The sequence below is a fragment of the Lepus europaeus genome, chromosome 2 (genome assembly GCF_033115175.1).
Source record: "Lepus europaeus isolate LE1 chromosome 2, mLepTim1.pri, whole genome shotgun sequence".
Taxonomy (NCBI): Eukaryota; Metazoa; Chordata; class Mammalia; order Lagomorpha; family Leporidae; genus Lepus; species Lepus europaeus.
In genome coordinates, this window is record NC_084828.1 from 80,627,941 (window position 1) to 80,646,890 (window position 18,950).

General features: G+C 45.2%; 1 protein-coding gene across 6 annotated transcripts in view; it reads left to right on the forward strand.

The window, feature by feature from the left end:
* The window catches only part of KALRN (kalirin RhoGEF kinase), a 737,253-nt gene that overhangs the window by 342,668 nt on the left and 375,635 nt on the right, over positions 1-18,950 (forward strand). For all 6 annotated transcript variants that reach the window (XM_062209080.1, XM_062209015.1, XM_062209004.1 and 3 more), the window contains exons 8-9: positions 1,028-1,159; positions 4,121-4,351. In XM_062209080.1, coding sequence (XP_062065064.1) covers positions 1,028-1,159; positions 4,121-4,351 — 363 coding nt within the window. The remainder of the gene's footprint in view (positions 1-1,027; positions 1,160-4,120; positions 4,352-18,950) is intronic.

The window sequence follows — 18,950 nt, forward strand, 5'->3', positions numbered from 1 at the left end:
TTGGATCAGAAGCAATTTTATTTGTATCAATTTTTAAATGTGATTTCCTCAGGTATTACCCGTCCTTCAGGAAACTCATAAACCATACTTCCTTTTAGCTGGAGGAAGAAAATATTGGTCCAGGACTATTCTTTTGCATTTATTTAGGCAGCTCTTTATTGCTCTCCTATGGGCTATTCTCAGCAATGGGATAAAAAGGTAGTTAGGCCATTAATTGAAATGGAGCAGTGCATCCAGGCAAGAGGAATCACAGACAGACTATTCCAGACCGTTGGTGAAGAATTATTTGCATTTTAAAGGTGTATTTTTCCACTCAGTAAATCAGAGTGATTTCAGATCGCTCACCCTTTGTGCATGGAGACCCATAGTCTTCCACAGCTGTTAGTTTTAATTTTCAAATAATTTGATGTGTGTAAAGGTCTGTATCTACATAGCTCATCCCGGGAGCCACTGACACTGTAGGCATAGCAGTCTGTCCCTCTATGCTGTCCCTCCTACTGCCACATCTCAGGACTCAGTGGGAGTCCTGCTGAGCACTGGGAATGGTCTCCGCAGGTTGCCTGAGGCTCCTGATGGCCCTGTGTGGGATGTCCTTTGCTCCTCTTCCCAGCTCCGTGTACACATCATAAAGCACACGTGGAAATGTCTCATGCCAGTGCGTGTGGGTAGGGCAGGAAGCTCTAACCTGTCCATGGGATAGATTGAGCTGTTGCCATTCCTGTACCTTACCATCCACTTGTGGGTGTAACCTGCTGAATATCCAGGAGACTCACCCTGCCCCCACCCCCCAGGGTTTCAGAATGGTAGCCATTATGAAAACTGCACTTCCTAAACAGATGCCTGGGTCAGACTTCTTGCAAGGGGTTAGTGTTGTAGAAATAAAGGGGGAAACCCCACCTTCTATAGAGGTCTCTGAGAGCCTACGGAAATCTTCATGCTTCTTCTAAAGATATGTGACCCTTCATATAACCCACCCTTTCCCCAGCTCAAGAGCTCCCACACTGACCCACCCAGCCTCTTTTTCTAGTTCCTGTCGGGAGTGGACGCCTGGTGCAAGATGTGCAGTGAAGGTGGCCTGCCGTCCGAGATGCAGGACCTGGAGCTGGCGATCCACCACCACCAGTCCCTGTATGAACAAGTGACCCAGGCCTACACAGAGGTGAGAACTGAGCAGGGCAGCCAGGGGTCCTGGGCATGGCTGAATAAGGGAAAGTGGTGAGAATTCACTGTACACTGTGAAATATGAAATAGCCGGGGTTGGACTGGGAAGAAGAAAACTGACTGTTTTCCCCTTTTTAAGGCATTTTTAGGAACCTTGATCTGAATTTGTCTCCAGCTAGGAAGCAGAAAAAATTGGGGCCATTAGCAGCATCACCTTCTTGCACACATATGTTGTCTCTCTCTCTTTCTCTCTCTCTCTCTCTCTCTCACACACACACACACACACCCCTACACACTGGTCTCACTGTGTGTGTGAGGATCGCACTTTCTACTCAGGGGAGAGGAGTATAGTGAAGAAAGGCTGTGCCCCTCTGCAGTTTGTTTCTCTGGCTTGATGAGTGGATGTGTACATATTAGTCCTGTCATCCCATTTATGATGCAGCTAATCAGAAAGTCCAAGGTTTCTTGCTAGAAGATTCAGAGGAAGACACACAGGGCATAGATAAGTATGCAGGAGTGACAAGCTGCCAAGGCTGTGAGGGACAAGCTAAAAGGCTCTTCCACAGAGAAATCAAGCCCGGGTCAGGGGACATACTGCAGCACGGCCTAGTTAAGGAGGGTTGAAGCTTCCTGACACTACTCGAGGGGCATCTGTGTAGACATGCACCTGCGAGCGGGTTGGCCAATTGGCATGAGTTCTGAGGGAGTGGGGCTGAGATGGGAAGAGATGGCTGATGAAGGAAGCTGGGTGCGGAAGGGAAAGTGTATGCACAGCCAGCCCACGTATGTCCTCGGGAATAAGGTTAGCTAGAGAAGCATTTGTCCAGGTGAGTTTCTGAACTGCCTGAATGGACCATCAGGATGGTCCAAGGGGAGAGAGAACAGTTGAAGATACAGATTCCTGAGTTCTACCCCTACTGATCTAAATGTCGAGAAGGAGGCCTAGAACCTCCATTTTAATACCTATTGTTCCATGTGAGTCTGTTGCATGTTGAAATCTAAGAACAAATAGCTTGTTTGTAAAAAGTAAAGGTTTTTGCCATAGTAAAAACCAAATTTGAGGGGCTAGTGTTGTGGCCTAGCAGCTAAAGCTGCCACCTACAATGCCAGCATCCCATATAGGCACCGGTTCATATATCAATTGTTCCACTTCCAATCCAGCTCCCTGCTAATGGCCTAGGAAAGCAATGGAAGATGGCTCAAATGTTTGGGCCCCTATATCCATGTGGGAGACCCAGATGAAGCTCCTGGCTTTGGCCTGGCACAGCCCTAGCTTTTGCAGACATCTGGGGAGTGGCAGTATAATTATACATCTGGCAGTATAATTATACATATAGGCATGGTATTTCCCCCAGTTTATCCTCAGGCCCTAGCATCGTGGGACTTAGATCTTTCCTCTCGGCTCACTGCAGAGGACAAGGGCTGTCCCTACCTCCTACACATGTAGAGACAAAGGCAGAGGCTGGAAACTCAAGTTGACTAGGATTTCTGGGACTAGGTGCTTCATCTCTAACTGCCCTACCCTGAACACAGCATGATGCAAAAGTCAGCATTTGCTCATCTCTCAATAAATTATGGGAGATGGGGATAGCAGGATCGAGTTGGGGGTGGTGGGGGTTTCCTTTCCAACCTCAGCCATACTCTACCTTAGCACTCCTCTTTATCATGCCCCAGGCTGAGAGCCTTTCTGCAGGGCCCCCCATCCCCCAGCAGGACTATCTGCTGCCTCTCTATTCCCAGACCCCCAGCTGAGCCACTATCAGGGCCTGAGGGAAGGGTTGGGGCTTCAAGCCCACAAAGGGTGCCTCCCTTATCCTGGTGGGGATGGAGGTGGAAGCACAGCTGCTTCCCTGCCTTGCTAGCTGGAAAACGAGATGTTTCAACTCAAGCCAACTTTTATTTCATTGTGAACCAAGTTAATGTCGGGTCCTAAAATTTATTTCGATTCCCTGGTCTCCACTGTTTTAGGTTGGGAAGATGCATGCCCTTTTGGGTTCTCTGCCAAGCACTGCAGAGCCATAGGTGTCAGTCCTACCATGCCACTTTCTAGAATTCTTGGTGCCTTTGTGCCAGGTTTCCAGAGAGAGGAATGACAGGATATCAGCCCCACCCCAGCCCCAATCTCAGCACTGAGTGTTGGGGAACCTGAGAGTATAGGTGGCATAGGCAGAATCTGAGGATCCCTGCCTTACTCTGCTTGTTCCTGATCTTCATGAGAAAGAAGGGGATTGTATTTAGGAAGAGCAGAATATTTAAAAAAAAAAAAAAAGCATGACAGGAGAATAAAGAAGATGGAGGGCAGGAATGATGGTGGAGGAAGGGAAGGTAGGGGGTAGAAGAAAATCCCAGCAGCCACTACTATGTGCTAGGTTCTATTCTACGTGCGCTCCAAGGGTTAACTCATATCATACCCACCGTGACTCTGAGGGATGTACCACTAATCTCTTCCTTTTATAGACAAAGGATTGATGCTCAGAGAGATTACATAACTTGCCTTTGATCATGTAGCTGAAGGTTTGGGGCCAAGTAGAGAAAGTTGAGGAAGAAAGAGTGGTAAAGGCTGATGGTATAGGTGGCTTCCTTTCTGAAATGAAGTTCTGCTGACTGATCTAGTCCTTGAGTAAGTAAAAATATTCAGCAGGTGCCTACTCCTTGCCAGATGCTGTGGAGAGAGCTGTGAGCAAGACAGAATCCCTAGTCCTTATGAAGCTAAAATTCAAGAGGAGAGAGAAAATGTCCAGCCATTCTTCTCCCCCAGGATTCCAGGATGCTTAGCCCTTCCCAAGGCTGCGTGCAGGACACTGGGGCACTCTGGCCAGCACACTTCTTGGTTGTGACCGGCCTTGGGAGGATTGAGATGCTCAGGCCTAACCACAGACCCAGGGCATACTCTCCTAGCCTCTCTCTGAGCCCTACCTGCCTCTCCTCCCCCTTGACCATGGCTGTTTCCTTCCTGCAGGTTAGCCAGGATGGCAAGGCACTGCTGGATGTGCTGCAGCGTCCCCTGAGTCCTGGCAACTCTGAGTCCCTCACAGCCACAGCCAACTACTCCAAGGCAGTGCACCAGGTCCTGGATGTGGTCCATGAGGTGCTGCACCACCAGCGGCGGCTTGAGAGCATCTGGCAGCACCGCAAGGTGCGGCTCCACCAGCGGCTGCAGCTCTGCGTCTTCCAGCAGGATGTCCAGCAGGTAAACTGCTCTGCTTCCCTATTCCTTCCCACAAGGCAGGCTGAGCTCGAGGCCCTGACCTGGGCAATGAGACCTTGGAAAGCCTAGGTTTATACAAGGAAGATGGCCTTTCAGTCCCCAGCAATTCCCCCATGCTGCAAAAACCTGGACTTGTTATTTGCACACTACTTGCCTAAGCAGCTTGATTGACAGGACCTTCATAGTATGTGGAGCTGGGAATGGAGATTCCATCTCAGGAACAGCAGTGACCAGTAGTCATGCAATGCATTTTTCTTTTCCTGAGCTTGACCTTGGGCAGTGAGATTGTTAGGCAATTCAGGGGGTTGGAGGAGTGATCTGAGCACCACAGTTGGGCCGCACAGAAAGTGGGATCACTTTTCAATAAGGGATAAGGTGGCCTGTCAGAGAGCTGTGGAAACAGGATTCCTTAGCAAGGTAAGACCTGTGAAGCCAGATTAAAAACATGGGCTATTTATTGTTTACTGTGTGTTCCATGATGAGATGTGATCCTGGATGCGTCTGACTTTTTGCATGTCAGTCACGGCTTTTTCCTCTACCACAAATAATAAAGAAATGGTTATGTTTCTGACCATAAAAGACAGCCTCACCACATGTGCCCTTGCACATGAAGTAACCCTGTCTCCCCTTGTACTTTCCCTGTTTCTGTCTTCCTGGGTTCTGCTGGGAAACTTGGCTAGGAGGATGGGTAGATTGGTGAGGGTGAGAGTGGCTGGCTGGCTGGGAGATAGGGTCTGAAATCAAGGCGAAGGTTACCTCCTCCTGAGTTCACTGTGGGAGGCCGGGGTGGGGGTGCTAGTGCTCAAATACCAGTTTTCAAGCATTTCTGTGGCTACTGTAATTTCAGGATTACACATAAAAGAGAAGTTTACTCTCCTTCTGTTCTTCTGCACTGTTGAACAGGTATAATCCCAGAGTGTGGTGAAATGTGCATGGGAGATTGCGAATTAGCTATCCATGTCTCTCTGGGCACGCCCTTCCTAGCTGTTATTGATAGGACCCCTAGTGCTTGTTGCCTGTGGTGGAGAGACCAGATGAAGGGGTCATCCTTATCACTGACTTTGACATCTAAGGGTCTCTCATTGTGCAGTTAATCCCAAGAGTACAGGGGCCTTCAGGCAATGCCCCTTTCTTGAGCTACTCTAATTCCCTTGCAATGCCTTCTCCCAGCTGGCTATCAGTTGAATCCTAGAGGGACAGACACCCCTGCCCCAGGACAGATGGGGACTATTGATGTGCCAGCCCAGCTTGGGGCCTGCCAGGATGGAAAAGCAAATGAATCAGTTGGTTGCCTGCTCCTGCCATCTGGAGCCATCCACATCCTTATATTGTACCCTAACTCAGGAGAACTGGGAGGCAGCCTATGACTGACACACACAGAGTACCAGACTCCAAAGCACAAAAGAGTAGACATGGCTATTTCAGTGAACTCACAGAGATCATGGGAGATGATGAGGGTTGCAGCTTGCACAGCCCCTTGGTATCCTCCTCACTGTCCCACTGTTTTACTTTATAGCTATGGAGCTAGGGTAGACTCTGGAGAGCTGCCAAAGGGCTGCAAGGAGAGTGGCTCGCCAGACTCGACTACTGGGGGGCTGCTGTGGTCACACTTTTCTGTAGTCCCCATGATATTAAAACTAAATTGTGGCCGGCGCCGTGGCTTAACAGGCTAATCCTCTGCCTTGCAGTGCTGGCACACCGGGTTCTAGTCCCGGTTGGGGCACTGGATTCTATCCAGGCTGCCCCTCTTCCAGGCCAGCTCTCTGCTTTGGCCTGGGAAGGCAGTGGAGGATGGCCCAAGTGCTTGGGCCCTGCACCTGCATGGGAGACCAGGAGAAGCACCTGGCTCCTGGCTTCGGATCAGCGAGATGCGCCGGCCACAGCGGCCATTGGAGGGTGAACCAATGGGAAAAAGGAAGACCTTTCTCTCTCTCTCTCTCTCTCTCTCACTATTCACTCTGCCTGTCAAAAAAAAAAAAAAAAGAAAATGAACAAAAAGTATACTAAAATGGTGCCTCTGTCTATTCTGCATCCTACTCTTGAAAATGAGAGTCCTTCTGAAATTTAAGACTCTATCCTTTCGCCATGTTGTTTGCATTGTGTAAAAGCACATGGAAGATTATGAGATGGATGTGGTGGGGGCTTGGGTTTTCCTGGAGAACTGGATTTCCCAGAAGGGTTAGCTCCGTTGTTCTTTTCAGGATATGTGACAGGAGGACTACTGTCTCAATCACTCACTCACTTGCTGGAACAGATGCAAGGAAATCTGTGGGAAAATTAGGAATCTTAAACTCAATGAGGGTCTCAACTGTACCTGAGGCCAAGACAACCTATTTAGTTCTTGTGCTTCAGAACACTTGAGGGCTAGAGTGGAGGAAGGACTTGATCTCTGATCTTCTGACTCCCAGCCATGCATGAGTCTGTCCTAGTTTTCAGGATCACACTGGACAAGTAATTTCATGCTCCCACAGTTGTATATAAGTGTTTGTATATACAACTTCAATAACATTTTCACCTTTGCATTACATTAAATTTTAAAATTTTGCATGTCTCATCTATTCCAGTAGATGAGAGCAGAAACCATCATTTTCTCTTCTGAATCTTACAGCTCTGTGTCTGGCACGAAACTGGAGTTTTCTTTATATTTGCTGAATTGTGTTGAAATTAGCTGACTCCCAGTTTCTGCTTCTGGGAAGTGCATCTCATGCCATCCTGCTTCCCAACCTATCCAGCAGTTTCTTTGCTAGGAAGTAGCTGGAGTCTTCCCGTGGGGATTGTGATGTGAAAGTCTTGAGACTCTGGGTGTTTACAGCCCAGGCAGTGGATGAAAGAACATAACCTCAGAGCTCATGAAGTATCATGGTGCTCGTCAGTTACTCAACAAAGTTGGGCCTCAACCATGGGCGCAGCACTGTACTAGATGCTGGCAAGATGCCTGCTGGTTAGAACAACACAAGATGTGCACATTGAAAATATACTACCAGAAAACAGAAGACTACCAGAACATGACAGCCACTGTGCAAGGCAATAGAGTATTGATGGAGTTGTTATAGCAGTTGCTGTCCTGATGGAGGAGAAAATTGATTGAACCATGTAGTCTGTGTCTAAGACCCCAGATGCACATTTGGGACCCAGTAGCACACATGGGGAGCTTTTGAGGGTGCATCGATGGCCAGGATAGTACACATCCCTGGATATAAGCATGGGCTTGATGTCAGATGGTCTGAGTGTAAATCCTGCTCTGACATGTCTCGTCGATGTGGCCTTGTGTGAATCTTCACCTCCTGCTTCTCCAGTCTCTTCGCCTCTAAAACAGGAAGGATAATAATAGGAATTGCCTCATCAGACTGCGTGAAATACCAGGACAGTGCTTTGCACCCTGCTGCCTTGTACAGGGTAGATCCTCAGTCTATATTGGGTTGACAGTCACAACCTCTTTGAATGGTCCTCGGGCGCCCCCTGGTGCTTGGTGCATTTAGGAGCTCCCAGTCTAATTCTTTATGGCTGCAACTGCTCCTGGGTCAGCTGATTCCATTTCATTCAGTAATAGAATCTCAGAGCTGTCAAAGACCTGGAAAACGCACCCAATTCAAGGTTAGAGATATAAAGTAGCTTTGCCATGAGTATACTGCCGGTTAATGGTAGTGGTAGAACCAGAAGCTAGCTCTTCTGACTTCTAAGTGTCCTACGGAAAGGCCATTGTGAGCGAGGAGCCAGGGAGACAGAGAGAGAGAAGACAAATAGACACTCTCCGCCTCAAACAAGAAGGGGCAGGGAAAGCCAAGTGAGAAAAAGAAACCGGTGCTGCAAATGGAGAGCAAGCCAGCCTTTGCCTGGCTGACTTCTTGCCCCTTTGCCGTTTCTGGGGTGGCGTTTTCCCAAGTCTAAGTCCTTTGCCCTTTAAGGGTCCAAAACACAGTAAAGCAGAAAGATGGGTGCCAGTGACAGGTTCCATTTGCACCTCTGCAGCTAGAGCTGGCTTGGCATGTCATCTCTGTGGTTCCCTTGGGTCCCAAGAGGGTAACTCAGCTCCTCCACCCCCCTCACTGAGCTAGGGGACAGTAGGAAAAAGCCTTAAGGATAAAACTAGGTTTAGATTCATTAATCTGAAGAAAGGAGTGGATAGGACACACCTGTCATACTACTGCTAATGAGTAATTTTCAGCACTATTATTTTTGCAGTTTAGTATAGGATAGTACTGAGGAAAAGCCCCCCAAAAAGCACTCCTTATCAGCATCAGCCAATCTCAACTTAATTTTCCCTCAGTTCCTCTGATTTCCCACATATGTAAAAAGGTTAATTCCAGGTCCAGATAGACTTGACTTGTGGTCAGAGCAAGATTCTTGTCCTTTCTGGGAAATGCATCTTCCATGCTATTTTATTGTAACCAGAGTGACTGTTTTCAGGAAGCCCCGTGCAGGCCATCTTGTTCTTGCCTTCTCTTGCCCTCACATTTTTGCCAGAATAAACCATTAAAGTGTTTTGGAGCACCTACTGTATACAAACAGCTGTGCAAGGAGTTTGAGGTCTCTGCCCTTGATAGGAGGCATATATACTAAGGCTATCTTTATGGAATCCAGTTGTCTGGGTTCAGAGTCAAGAAAGAAAAACAGCAATGAGCTAGTGGAATCAACATAAAGCATTCCCTCTGGTGGGTATGGGATTTGTGCTGGTCCTAGAAGCACAGGCAGAGGATGGGGTGGTGGTATTTTGATGGGAAGTCAAAGAGCAGAGAGCTAAGTTGTACTTGGGGTACAGGAAAGAGGAAGTTGAAATAGACACTCATGAATGGCAGAGGTAGTGGGAGTGAGGCTGGAGGGGCAGGGTGAGCTCTATTAGGTTGAGTGGTGGTAGTGGAGGTGAGGCTGGAGAGACTGTATGGGCTCTAGTAGGGGTGAGTGGTGGTGGAAGTGAGGCTGGAGGGGCTTGGTGTGCTTCAAAAGGGGTGAGTAGTGGTGGAAGTGAGACTGGAGGGGCTGGGTTTGCTCCAGCAGGGGTGAGTGGTGGTGGGAGATGAGGCTGGAGGGACTAGTGTGCTCTAGTAGTCATGAGTGGAACAGTGACACATTTGAGGCTTCTGTATATTCCCTTGAAAACTATGTCTTGTTTTTAAGCCATCTAGTCAGAGAAAATCACAAGTGCCATGCTGGAAGAATTTCTCTGCCTTGGTGAGTTTCCATTATGAATTAAGGACAATTAATGTTAATTTAAAATGAATCTCATCTGCTTCCATCAGTTTTTCTGGAGCCTTGTGAGGAAAATTATAGCTTTTACCATGTCAGCTGTTGCTTGCCAAAGAATGTCTGAAAGAGATTTGGGAATAATTTTTTTTAACTCCAGGTAATCAATCTTTTACTAGCAGTAGTGACTATATCCCCTTAATCATACTAAACCAGTTTAGTCATTGTATAATCCAATTGTCAGCTTTATATAATAAAAATGAGCACTTCAAATTGTTCTCTGAATGATTAGTTATTTAAAAAGTGACCAGAATGATGATGGGTCTGGAAATTGTGTCTTTCCATATGAAAGAAGGATTAAAGCACTAGGAGGGAAAGGCTCAGAGCATACTCTGCATCCACTTACATTAGGAAAGCACAGGTCAGGGAACCATTTTCAAAATTGGAAAGAGACTGGATACTTCGTGGGTCCATCAGAGAGGGGATTTAAACATCGGAAAGATGGTTGGTTCCAACCCTGAGACTCTGTTACTGGAAGTAAATGTGTCTATAAAAGCAGTATCATTCAAGGCCCAAGATTCATCATCTTTATGAGTGTATGTGGTTCAGCATCTAATCCCTTCACTTACCTTTTCTTACTTAAGCTTCCAACAGGATGAGGCAGGTGACAGCTCAGTCCCCAGTTTTCTGAAGAGTAAATTGAAGCTTAGAAAGATTAGGTAAACTTGCTGATACATTCCAAAGCCCACCTAATAAGAAAGTCCATTCTCTGGATCTTGCTGTTATTCCCCAGGAATCAGGCTGGGTAATGGGAATAAAATACATAGCCCTTGACCTTGAGATATCTATAATTTAGTTAGAATATCACTGATCAAAGAGTTCTGATAGATACTTGGTCTCAAAGGATGGGACTTAGCATCATATAGTCACTGACAGATATGATGGCTCCTCAAACTACCTTCCAGTAAGAACCACAAAGACCATCATACCCAAACACCAGTTTCTTTATGTCTCACCACTTTAAAATTGACCTCTACAGCTATTTCTCTCTAATACAAATTTCCCTGAAACAGACACTATCAATTCTCATTTATTTTTTTCACAATCCTAATTATGTTAGCTCAGCAATGCTGGAGCTGTTCTTTGTGGCATGCATCTTGAAGAATATCTGTTTGCCCATGGTAGTAATTAGCAGTTTAAAGTTCTCAATTAAGTTTGTTCATGGTGATAATCCAATCATCCAAATGTTTTCAAGTGGATAATAGATGATTCTTTGTGTAGGGTGAATGCCTGGAAAGATTGCAGGGTTGAGGCTCAGCTAAGTAGGGGGAAGTAGGGAGAGAATGAAAGAAGGGAGGTGCCTGCTTACCAGGGTGGCTTTCTGATAAGTCTCTTTGGCCTTTTTGGTGCCCCTGCTCTGAGAGGGAGCACTCTGTCCCTCTCCCTGTGTTAGGAGGCTAGTACTGAAGGCTCGAAGTTCCAGTCCTTGCTGTGTGTTCTTTAGCCTCTGCAGGGTTGGAGGTTGAGCTAGAGTCTTGCCTCTGGCATGCTCCTACCTTTCCTACCTGGGCACTCCATGGACTCCTAATACCTTCTATTTCCCAATTCCTCATTTCCCACCCTCATCCCATGCCCACTGTTCGCTGCTCTGCTTTCTTGCCTGCCTCTCTTCCCTTCCCTACCGGGACATCATCTCTTGGTGTTTACATTGGTCTTTGCTTGGTTTTCAGAATGCCAACTCTGGTGGCTGAAGAGCCCTTCTGTGATGAGCACCTGTCAAGGAAGTGTGTGGATACTTCCATCCTGCAGGGGTAGGAGAAAAGTGACTTCTTGTGAGGCAGTAAAAGAAGAGAGTTCCTTTCCAAGAGTCCTAGGGCCTGAAGCCTTTCTTGATCCATGGCAATTTTTCACATCTTTAATGTCCAAATTCCCTTTTACTTTTTATGTGAACAAGTGACGAGTCAGTCACCATTCAGAGCCCCTTTTTTGGATAACCCCTGTACTTAGCATGTTCTTCACCTCAGCCCCTTAATTCTGAAGACCTGAATACCAGCTAAGGGGTAAAGAATTCACACATTGTCACTAGTGGGGAGCTACAGGAGGATTTTAAGCAAATGACGTGTGATCAGCGTGGATGGGCTGGGTAGGAGTGGGAAGAGCCTGGAAACATTGTCATGTGGTGTGTCCATGGGGCATGAACTACCTGGGGCAACTGTAGACTTGAGAGGATTTATGAAAAATAGTCATTAAAAATTGCTGGCCATTTTGTTGTAGAAAACAAAGAAGGTATTAAGTGTTTATATGAAACTGTATTTCTCAAAGTGTGGTTGTTGGCCCTGGGATTAAAGTCATATGGGCGAGCCAGCACCATGGCGCAGTAGGTTAATCCTCCACCTGCGGCACCAGCATCCCATGTGGGCGCTGGTTCTAGTCCCGGCTGCTCCTCTTCCAATCCAGCTCTCTGCTGTGGCCTGGGAGAACAGTGGAAGATGGTCCAAGTCCTTGGGCCCCTGCACCCACATGGGAGACCAGGAAGAAGCTCCTGGCTCCTGGCTTCGGATCAGCTCAACTCCGGCCGTTGCGGCCATTTGGGGAGTGAATCAATGGACGGAAGACCTTTCTCTCTGCTTCTCCCTCTCACTGTCTATAACTCTACCTCTCAAAAAAAAAAAAAAAAAAAAAAAAAAAAAAAAAAAAAAAAAAAAAAAAAAAAAAAAAACTATGGGCAGAGTAGAGGACTTGTGAAAAACACAGACCATCAAGACCCATTCTACACTTTTTGATGCAGAATCTGAGGATGAAGTGATACCTGTAATTTAAAAAGAACCCCATGTGATTGTTATTATGCAATGTGACGTTGGGGAGACTCTGACTTATGAGTTAGGGTGGCACTCAATCACCAGGCATCAAGGCACCTGACGGAGGAGCATTCTCAGGGAGCAGCAGCTTACTAGAGCCTCCACTCTGGTGGGAAGGGGCCAGGGTGGTGGCAGCTCAGACTCCAGGTCTTCTGGACCATCAGGGAGCTTCTACTCAGCCTTGGGTCTGTCAGGAGGCAGGAAAGGAGAGTCTGTACACCTGCTAATGAGTTTCAGCTCAGCTCTCAGAAAAATGATGGCTTCTCCTTCCATAGCAAGACATTTATTTTGATCATACTTGTTCCAAAGAGGGGACAGAAAATGAGTTGCTGGTAATTGGGCATTTCAAGTGGAGCCTGTGTGCTCTCTAGTTGCTACCCGACAGGGAGCTGGGGGTACTGGCTGTTCCCTGCAGAACCAATGCTCAGTGTTCTGGGCAAGGAGACAGAAATAATGATTTGATGGACTCTCCTGGGTGCTCTTACACATTGCATGTACTTGAGCTTTAACAGCAAAATGTGTTACAGACACTGGATGGCACGTAAACACTCATCCATGCGCCTCAGAGTAATGACTTTCTAAATGGTGGGGTTGGGAGGGGAGGGGAGCTGAGGGCTAGGAGGTAGGAGTGGAGAGGGAGGAGTTCTTCAGTTTACTTAAAATATCAAATGTCTTTCTGGATCAAATTATGACACAAACTTAATGACCTGTTTTCAACAAGACTATTTATCAGAAAGAGCCAGATAAGGGAATCAGAAGATCGAGATTCTGATTCCATAATTTATTTGCAAATAGTCATTTCCTTTCTTTTCTTTTCTTTCTTTCTTTCTTTTTTTTTTTTTTTTTTTTTTTTTTGGCCACATATGGTACAGGAAGTTCTTAAATCAGATTTGTTGGGCTTGTTCACTCAAATGTTTGTTGAAAACACAACAGTGAATCAAACAAAGGCCCTGCCTGCATGGAGCTTACATTCAGAATGTAGAGATAAAACAACACCAAACAAATATATAATGTGTCATATAGCAATAGCTGTGCAAATAAAGAGGTGAGTGAAGAAGCCATGGAATGTTTCTAAGAAGAGATTCCAGGCTTGTGCAATGGGAACTGCAAAGTCCTTGAAACGAGACTAGTCTCCCATGACCAGTTGGATTCATGGCTGCTATTCAGAGCTTCTCAATAGCCCTCTTCAAAAGGACTTTCCCCCTTCTTCTTGGCAGCTAGGAAAGACAGTCTCCTGCCCTGAAAGCATTCCATCTTGATTGTATGCTGGTTGGAATAAACACAATTAGATGAGGAAGAAAGGGGGTGATTAAGAAATTATGCATAATGGCTGTTAGATTGCTTTCCAAATCTGGTTCGGGATGTGAGTGTCTGTCTTGGAAAAGGCTGTTCTGGGAAAGGACTAATTTCTGGTTGAAAAGTCAGGGCAGGAGGAAGCAGGGAAAGCTTTACACGTTGGTACAGACCATCTGCCTGCTGTAGCGTCAGGGATCCAGGCTTTCCTGTGCTGTTACTCCCAAAGGCAGGGCAGGTTGAGGCCCCTTCCTCAATAGGGTAGCACAACCTCTCCCAATGTGAGTGAGGCAGAAAGCCACATGAGGGTACTTCAAATAGATGGATAGGATGCAATGATGAAACCTTATTTTCCTCTAATTCCCCTAAGAGCGAACTGCTTGCCAGGTGAGGCAGTGGAAAGGGAGGAGATGCACAAAGAGAGAACTTCGACTGCAGACAGCAAGAGGAGATAAGATAGGGTTACAGTGGGAATGTGGAGCAGGAGCCGTTCACCCACAGTGGAGGATCAGTCTGAGTTCTTGAACACGTATGAAGCAGCTGCTCTCTGCCGAGTACCACACTGTGTCCTGGGGTTACAAAGAGTCAGAGTCTAGTGGAGAGTCAGGCCTGCGGACAATAATTGTTGGTTTGTACAGAATCAGAGAAGAGTGACAATCATCCTAGCCTGATTGGGTTATTAAAGAATTCAGGATTTCTGTGGCTTAAAAGATGAAGAGGAGGCAACCTGAGAAATAAGTACAGGGGGGAAAGGGGTATGGATGGTTCACACGAAGGGAAAATAGTGAGAATAGAGCTCAGGAGAGGAGAAGCTGATGCTCAAGGGTCAAGGACTGAGGTGGGAAAGCCTCCAGGATGGGGTTGAGAGTGCGAGGGGCTGCAGAAGACTTGTTGCTGGGGCAATGGCAGCTTACAAGCTGTGTTCCACTTTTCAAAATGTGTGGGTAAATTCCATTTAAATCTGAGATTGTGCTTTTTCAGTGGATTTGGTGTCCCTCATTTTTCTTTTCTATTATTAGGATATAGCCAGATTAACAATTTATAGTTTATATTTAAAAAAAAAAGATTATTTATTTGAAAGGCATAGTTACAGAGGCAGAGGCAGAGAGAAGGGGAGAGAGGTCTTCTATCCACTTGTTCACTCCCCAGATGTCCTCAACAGCTGGAGCTGGACCCATCTGAAGCCAGGAGCCAGGAACTTCTTCTGGCTCTCCAATGCAGGTACAGGGGCCCAAAGACTTGGGCTATCTTCTAGTGCTTTCCTAGGCCATAGCAGAGAGCCGGATCATAAATGGAGCAGCTAGGTCTTGAACTGGTGCCCATATGGGACTGCTGGCACTTCAGGCAGCAGCTTTACCCCCTAGGCCACAGTGCCAGCCCCTATAATTTATTTTTAAACCTCAGTATATAAATTACTTCTTTGAAATGAAAGGCACATCTTGCCATGATCAGATTGACAACTATCATTGAGAGTTACTTCCCATTCAAGAATAGGGGCACAACCGTCACTTATGAAAACTGGAGCATGAGCATGAAAAGAGAAAGAAATCTTAAGAAAAATCTGTCATCCCTGGCACCTCTCATAACTCATTTGCTTCTGTACCAGCAACAGGCTCCACCTCCTGCCCAGTCATTCATACCATGTGCCTGGGCATCAGCCTTGCCACCTGCCTCTCTGTCACTACTACACCCAATCAGCGAATCCTCATAGCTCTTTCCCCAATCTGGCCTTGTCTGAGCCACCATCACCTGTTCTCAGAATTTCTGCAGCCTCCTTTTCCACCCAACCCATGCTTCCTTTCCTCATTGATTCTCCATAAAGCAGTCAGAGCATGTGTATGAAATACAGATTTGATGATCTCTTTCTCCTCCTTACAACCCTCCTGTGGCTCTTAGGAGGAATGCTGGAATCTCTCATTTGTACACAAGGGCTCACCCTGATCTGGGGCCTGCCATCTCCAGGCCCATTTCCTACTTACGTTCTGCTCAGGCCATGCTAATCTTTTCAGTATCTAACTTTCCTAAGTCCTACTGTCTCTCAGATCTCAGCTAGACCTCACTTTTCACCTTTGCAATTAATAATGACTTGTTTGGATGACAGTGCTTGTTATCCTCATAGGCAGTTCTCCGAGTCAAGGCCACATCTGCCTGTTTTCTGCTGCACCCCACCCCCATGGGCTGTAGTAAGGACTGACACTAGGGTGCAATAAGAGTAATAAATAAATATATGGATATGTGAATATTCACATTCCACACATGCTTCTTTACTGCCCAAGAACCCTTAGACAAAAACAAAAAGACAAGACCTCCACTGTTGGAAATGCTTAAATGCCAACTCAAAGCCATCAGTAGGTATATGAATAGCTATCATCTTGTACTACTCTGACTATAACTGGTAATTGAGTATGTTAAGTATAATCTTGTAGATGGGAGAAACTAAACAGGAAAACATTACAAGGCATTCTTTGATGGGTACTTGTGCTTACGTAGGGTCCAAGAGCTGACTAGAAAGTTAATTTATTCTTCAGCCAGTGATATGCAGATTCTGAATCCTGGCTCACATTAACCTGCTCACCAGAAACTGACAGATACTGAGAATTCCAAGGCTGCACATGACTATGATGTTCAGGTCATTGCCAGGCACAGAAGTACATTTCTCTGCCCCACAGAATCTATCTGGGGAGCTGGGTTGTACTCCAGGGTTGGAAAATCTGGAAATAGGGTCAGGAGAGGAGGTGGCCTAAGTGTGTGCCTCAGGCAACAAGGCTCTACCAATAGATGAACCATCCAAAACAAGGTAGCCAGAATACAGCCTTTCCACAATGCCTCAGTGATTCTGTGGCTCTCTCCTCGGGTACCTTTTCAGTCTTTATGTCTTACTGAAGAAAATTTACTCACTTCTTAAGTGATTTGCTATTTTTACTTGTTAAATTGATTTCCACATGGTCCCTGAGTCCCGTTTGAGGTTTTGCATGTTTTCCCCACAGCTTCAATTCTGCTGGCAAAGATTGGACTAAACTGGCAACATAACTTCACAAAACAATCACGGTTGTGTTTAAACCAAGTAAAATATGAAATAAATAGGTTTGTAGGTGGTGAAGGCATAGCTAATTAAGTAAGCTGAGTGTTGCTAAATGAAAATAATTGAAATGTCAAAGAAAACAAAATTAAAAAAAAAAAACAAAAGGCTTTTTGAATAGTATTGAAAGTTGTGATGTCACCTCATGTAGTGCAAAAACTTACCAGGTGTGAACAAGTGGATGAAAAATATTCTTCTTCAAATCAATATACTTTAGAATAACCAATTTCCTTAAATCAAGAGCTAAAAATGAAATAAAATTCATGGAAATGTTGCCAGATAAGCAGTTCACACTTAATTGCTTGAAACTAAATAGTAATAGAAGTTATAGGATGAACAATCTGTTGTAAATTCCTAATCAGTTTTGAAAGGTTATAAGGCAGCTCTTTTATGTACAGAATATTATCTTAATACTTCAATTCAGGGATGAACATTTGTCCTAGTGGTTAAAATGCAGGTTGGGATGTCCATGTCAGAATTCCTGGGTTCCACTCCAGGCTCCCTCTTCTGATTCTAAGTTTCTGCTAGTGCACACCCTGGGAGGCAGTGGTGATGGCTTAAGTAGTTGGGTTCCTGCCATTCACATGAGAGACCTAGATTGAGGTCCTGGCTCCCAGCTGTTGCAGGAGTTTGGATAGTGTACCAGTGGATGATCAATATCTCTGCCTCTCAAATAAATAAATAAATCTTAAAAGATGCAATCTCAGTTCATTCTCAAAAAAGGATTAATAAAATATTAAGTAAAAATTCTAAAATGTCACTACAGCTGGTACACAGTATATGGGAAACTGTGACCAAAGATATTTATGTTTGAAATCACATGTTCATAATCCTTTTTTATGACACAGAACTCTGGGATCTACTTGTGGCAAGCCAAGTAAAAATACACTCTCTTGATTATTTTGGTTGAAATTTCATCTTAAGTAGTTCTAGAATCATGCAGTCTTTTCTAAGAAAGGAACATTTTGAGTTCTTGCTGCCTTTCAGAGTTTGCAAAAGATAAAATTCCAATCTTAATATAATTTCTTTTCATAAATGTGCCTCCAGAATATTTTTAAAATAAATATTGCAAAACAGTATATAATGTTTAAAATCCCCATGCATAATGTTTAGATAAACATTTTGCAGAAAAGACTTACTTTCTTCATTGTAATAGACAAGTACCTGGCCTTCAATTTAAATTAAGTGGATGTTTGTTAAACTCATTTTTATGTTCCTGGGCATCTTTCTCTGAATACCACCGTTTTGATGTGGGCTTTGTGATACTTTCATCAGAGACTCTGGAGATGTCCACGCTTTGAATACTACAGGCATGAACATACCCCAAATGTCCCAGGAAGTGAGTGGATTTCCTCGAGTGAGAACTCCCATGCCTGCAGTTTGTGGAGTGATTGGGTTGCTCTACCTCTGCTTACTACAGGGCAATCTTATGATAAAAAAACAAGATAAATTAAAACGCTCTTTTAATCAAACCTCACTCATCTAAGCCATTTTCCAAAATGTGCTTTTGGACTCTGTTTAGCTAATGATTAGTGTAGCAGGAGTGGAGTAGGCTCATCTGAGTCACGGGAGGATCTATAACAGGGTTGTCTATGCTGTAATTCTGATTTAATTGTGACCACTGATTTATTGAGTGCCAGCTCTTCAAAGATCAAAGGATAAACTGCTCCCCATCCCCCTCAAATGCACTCATTTATGTTAAGCCACCTGCAAGAATACAAAATGGGCATTAAAGGCTTTGGTCCACCCTGCATTTCAGAGCTCTTACTAAGGGGTTTCCACTCTGCCTCTCAAGTTTCCCTCAGGAAAACATTATATTCTCATTTTGTTAACATCCTTCACTCATCCCTCTCCTGCCCCAGTTACTTCTGTTCCAAATTCTCTAAACATTAAGGAAAATGTCTTCAGGCCAAATCACTAGATAGATGTTAACCCAGGAAGAACATGAAGTCTCTACTGCTTCCCAAGAGAATCACAGATACTAAAGGCCTTTGGATGAAAAGACCTTAATTTGGTTGGTTGGTGTTGCTAGTTGAAGGAGAGAGTAGTAAGAAATCAGAGGAGGCTGTTGTCCCAGTGATGGGCTATCTCAACCATCTACTTTGGGATTGACTACTCTGGACTTTGCTCCTACGATTAAGAGGAGAGTCCCAGGGGCATGATGAGGCAG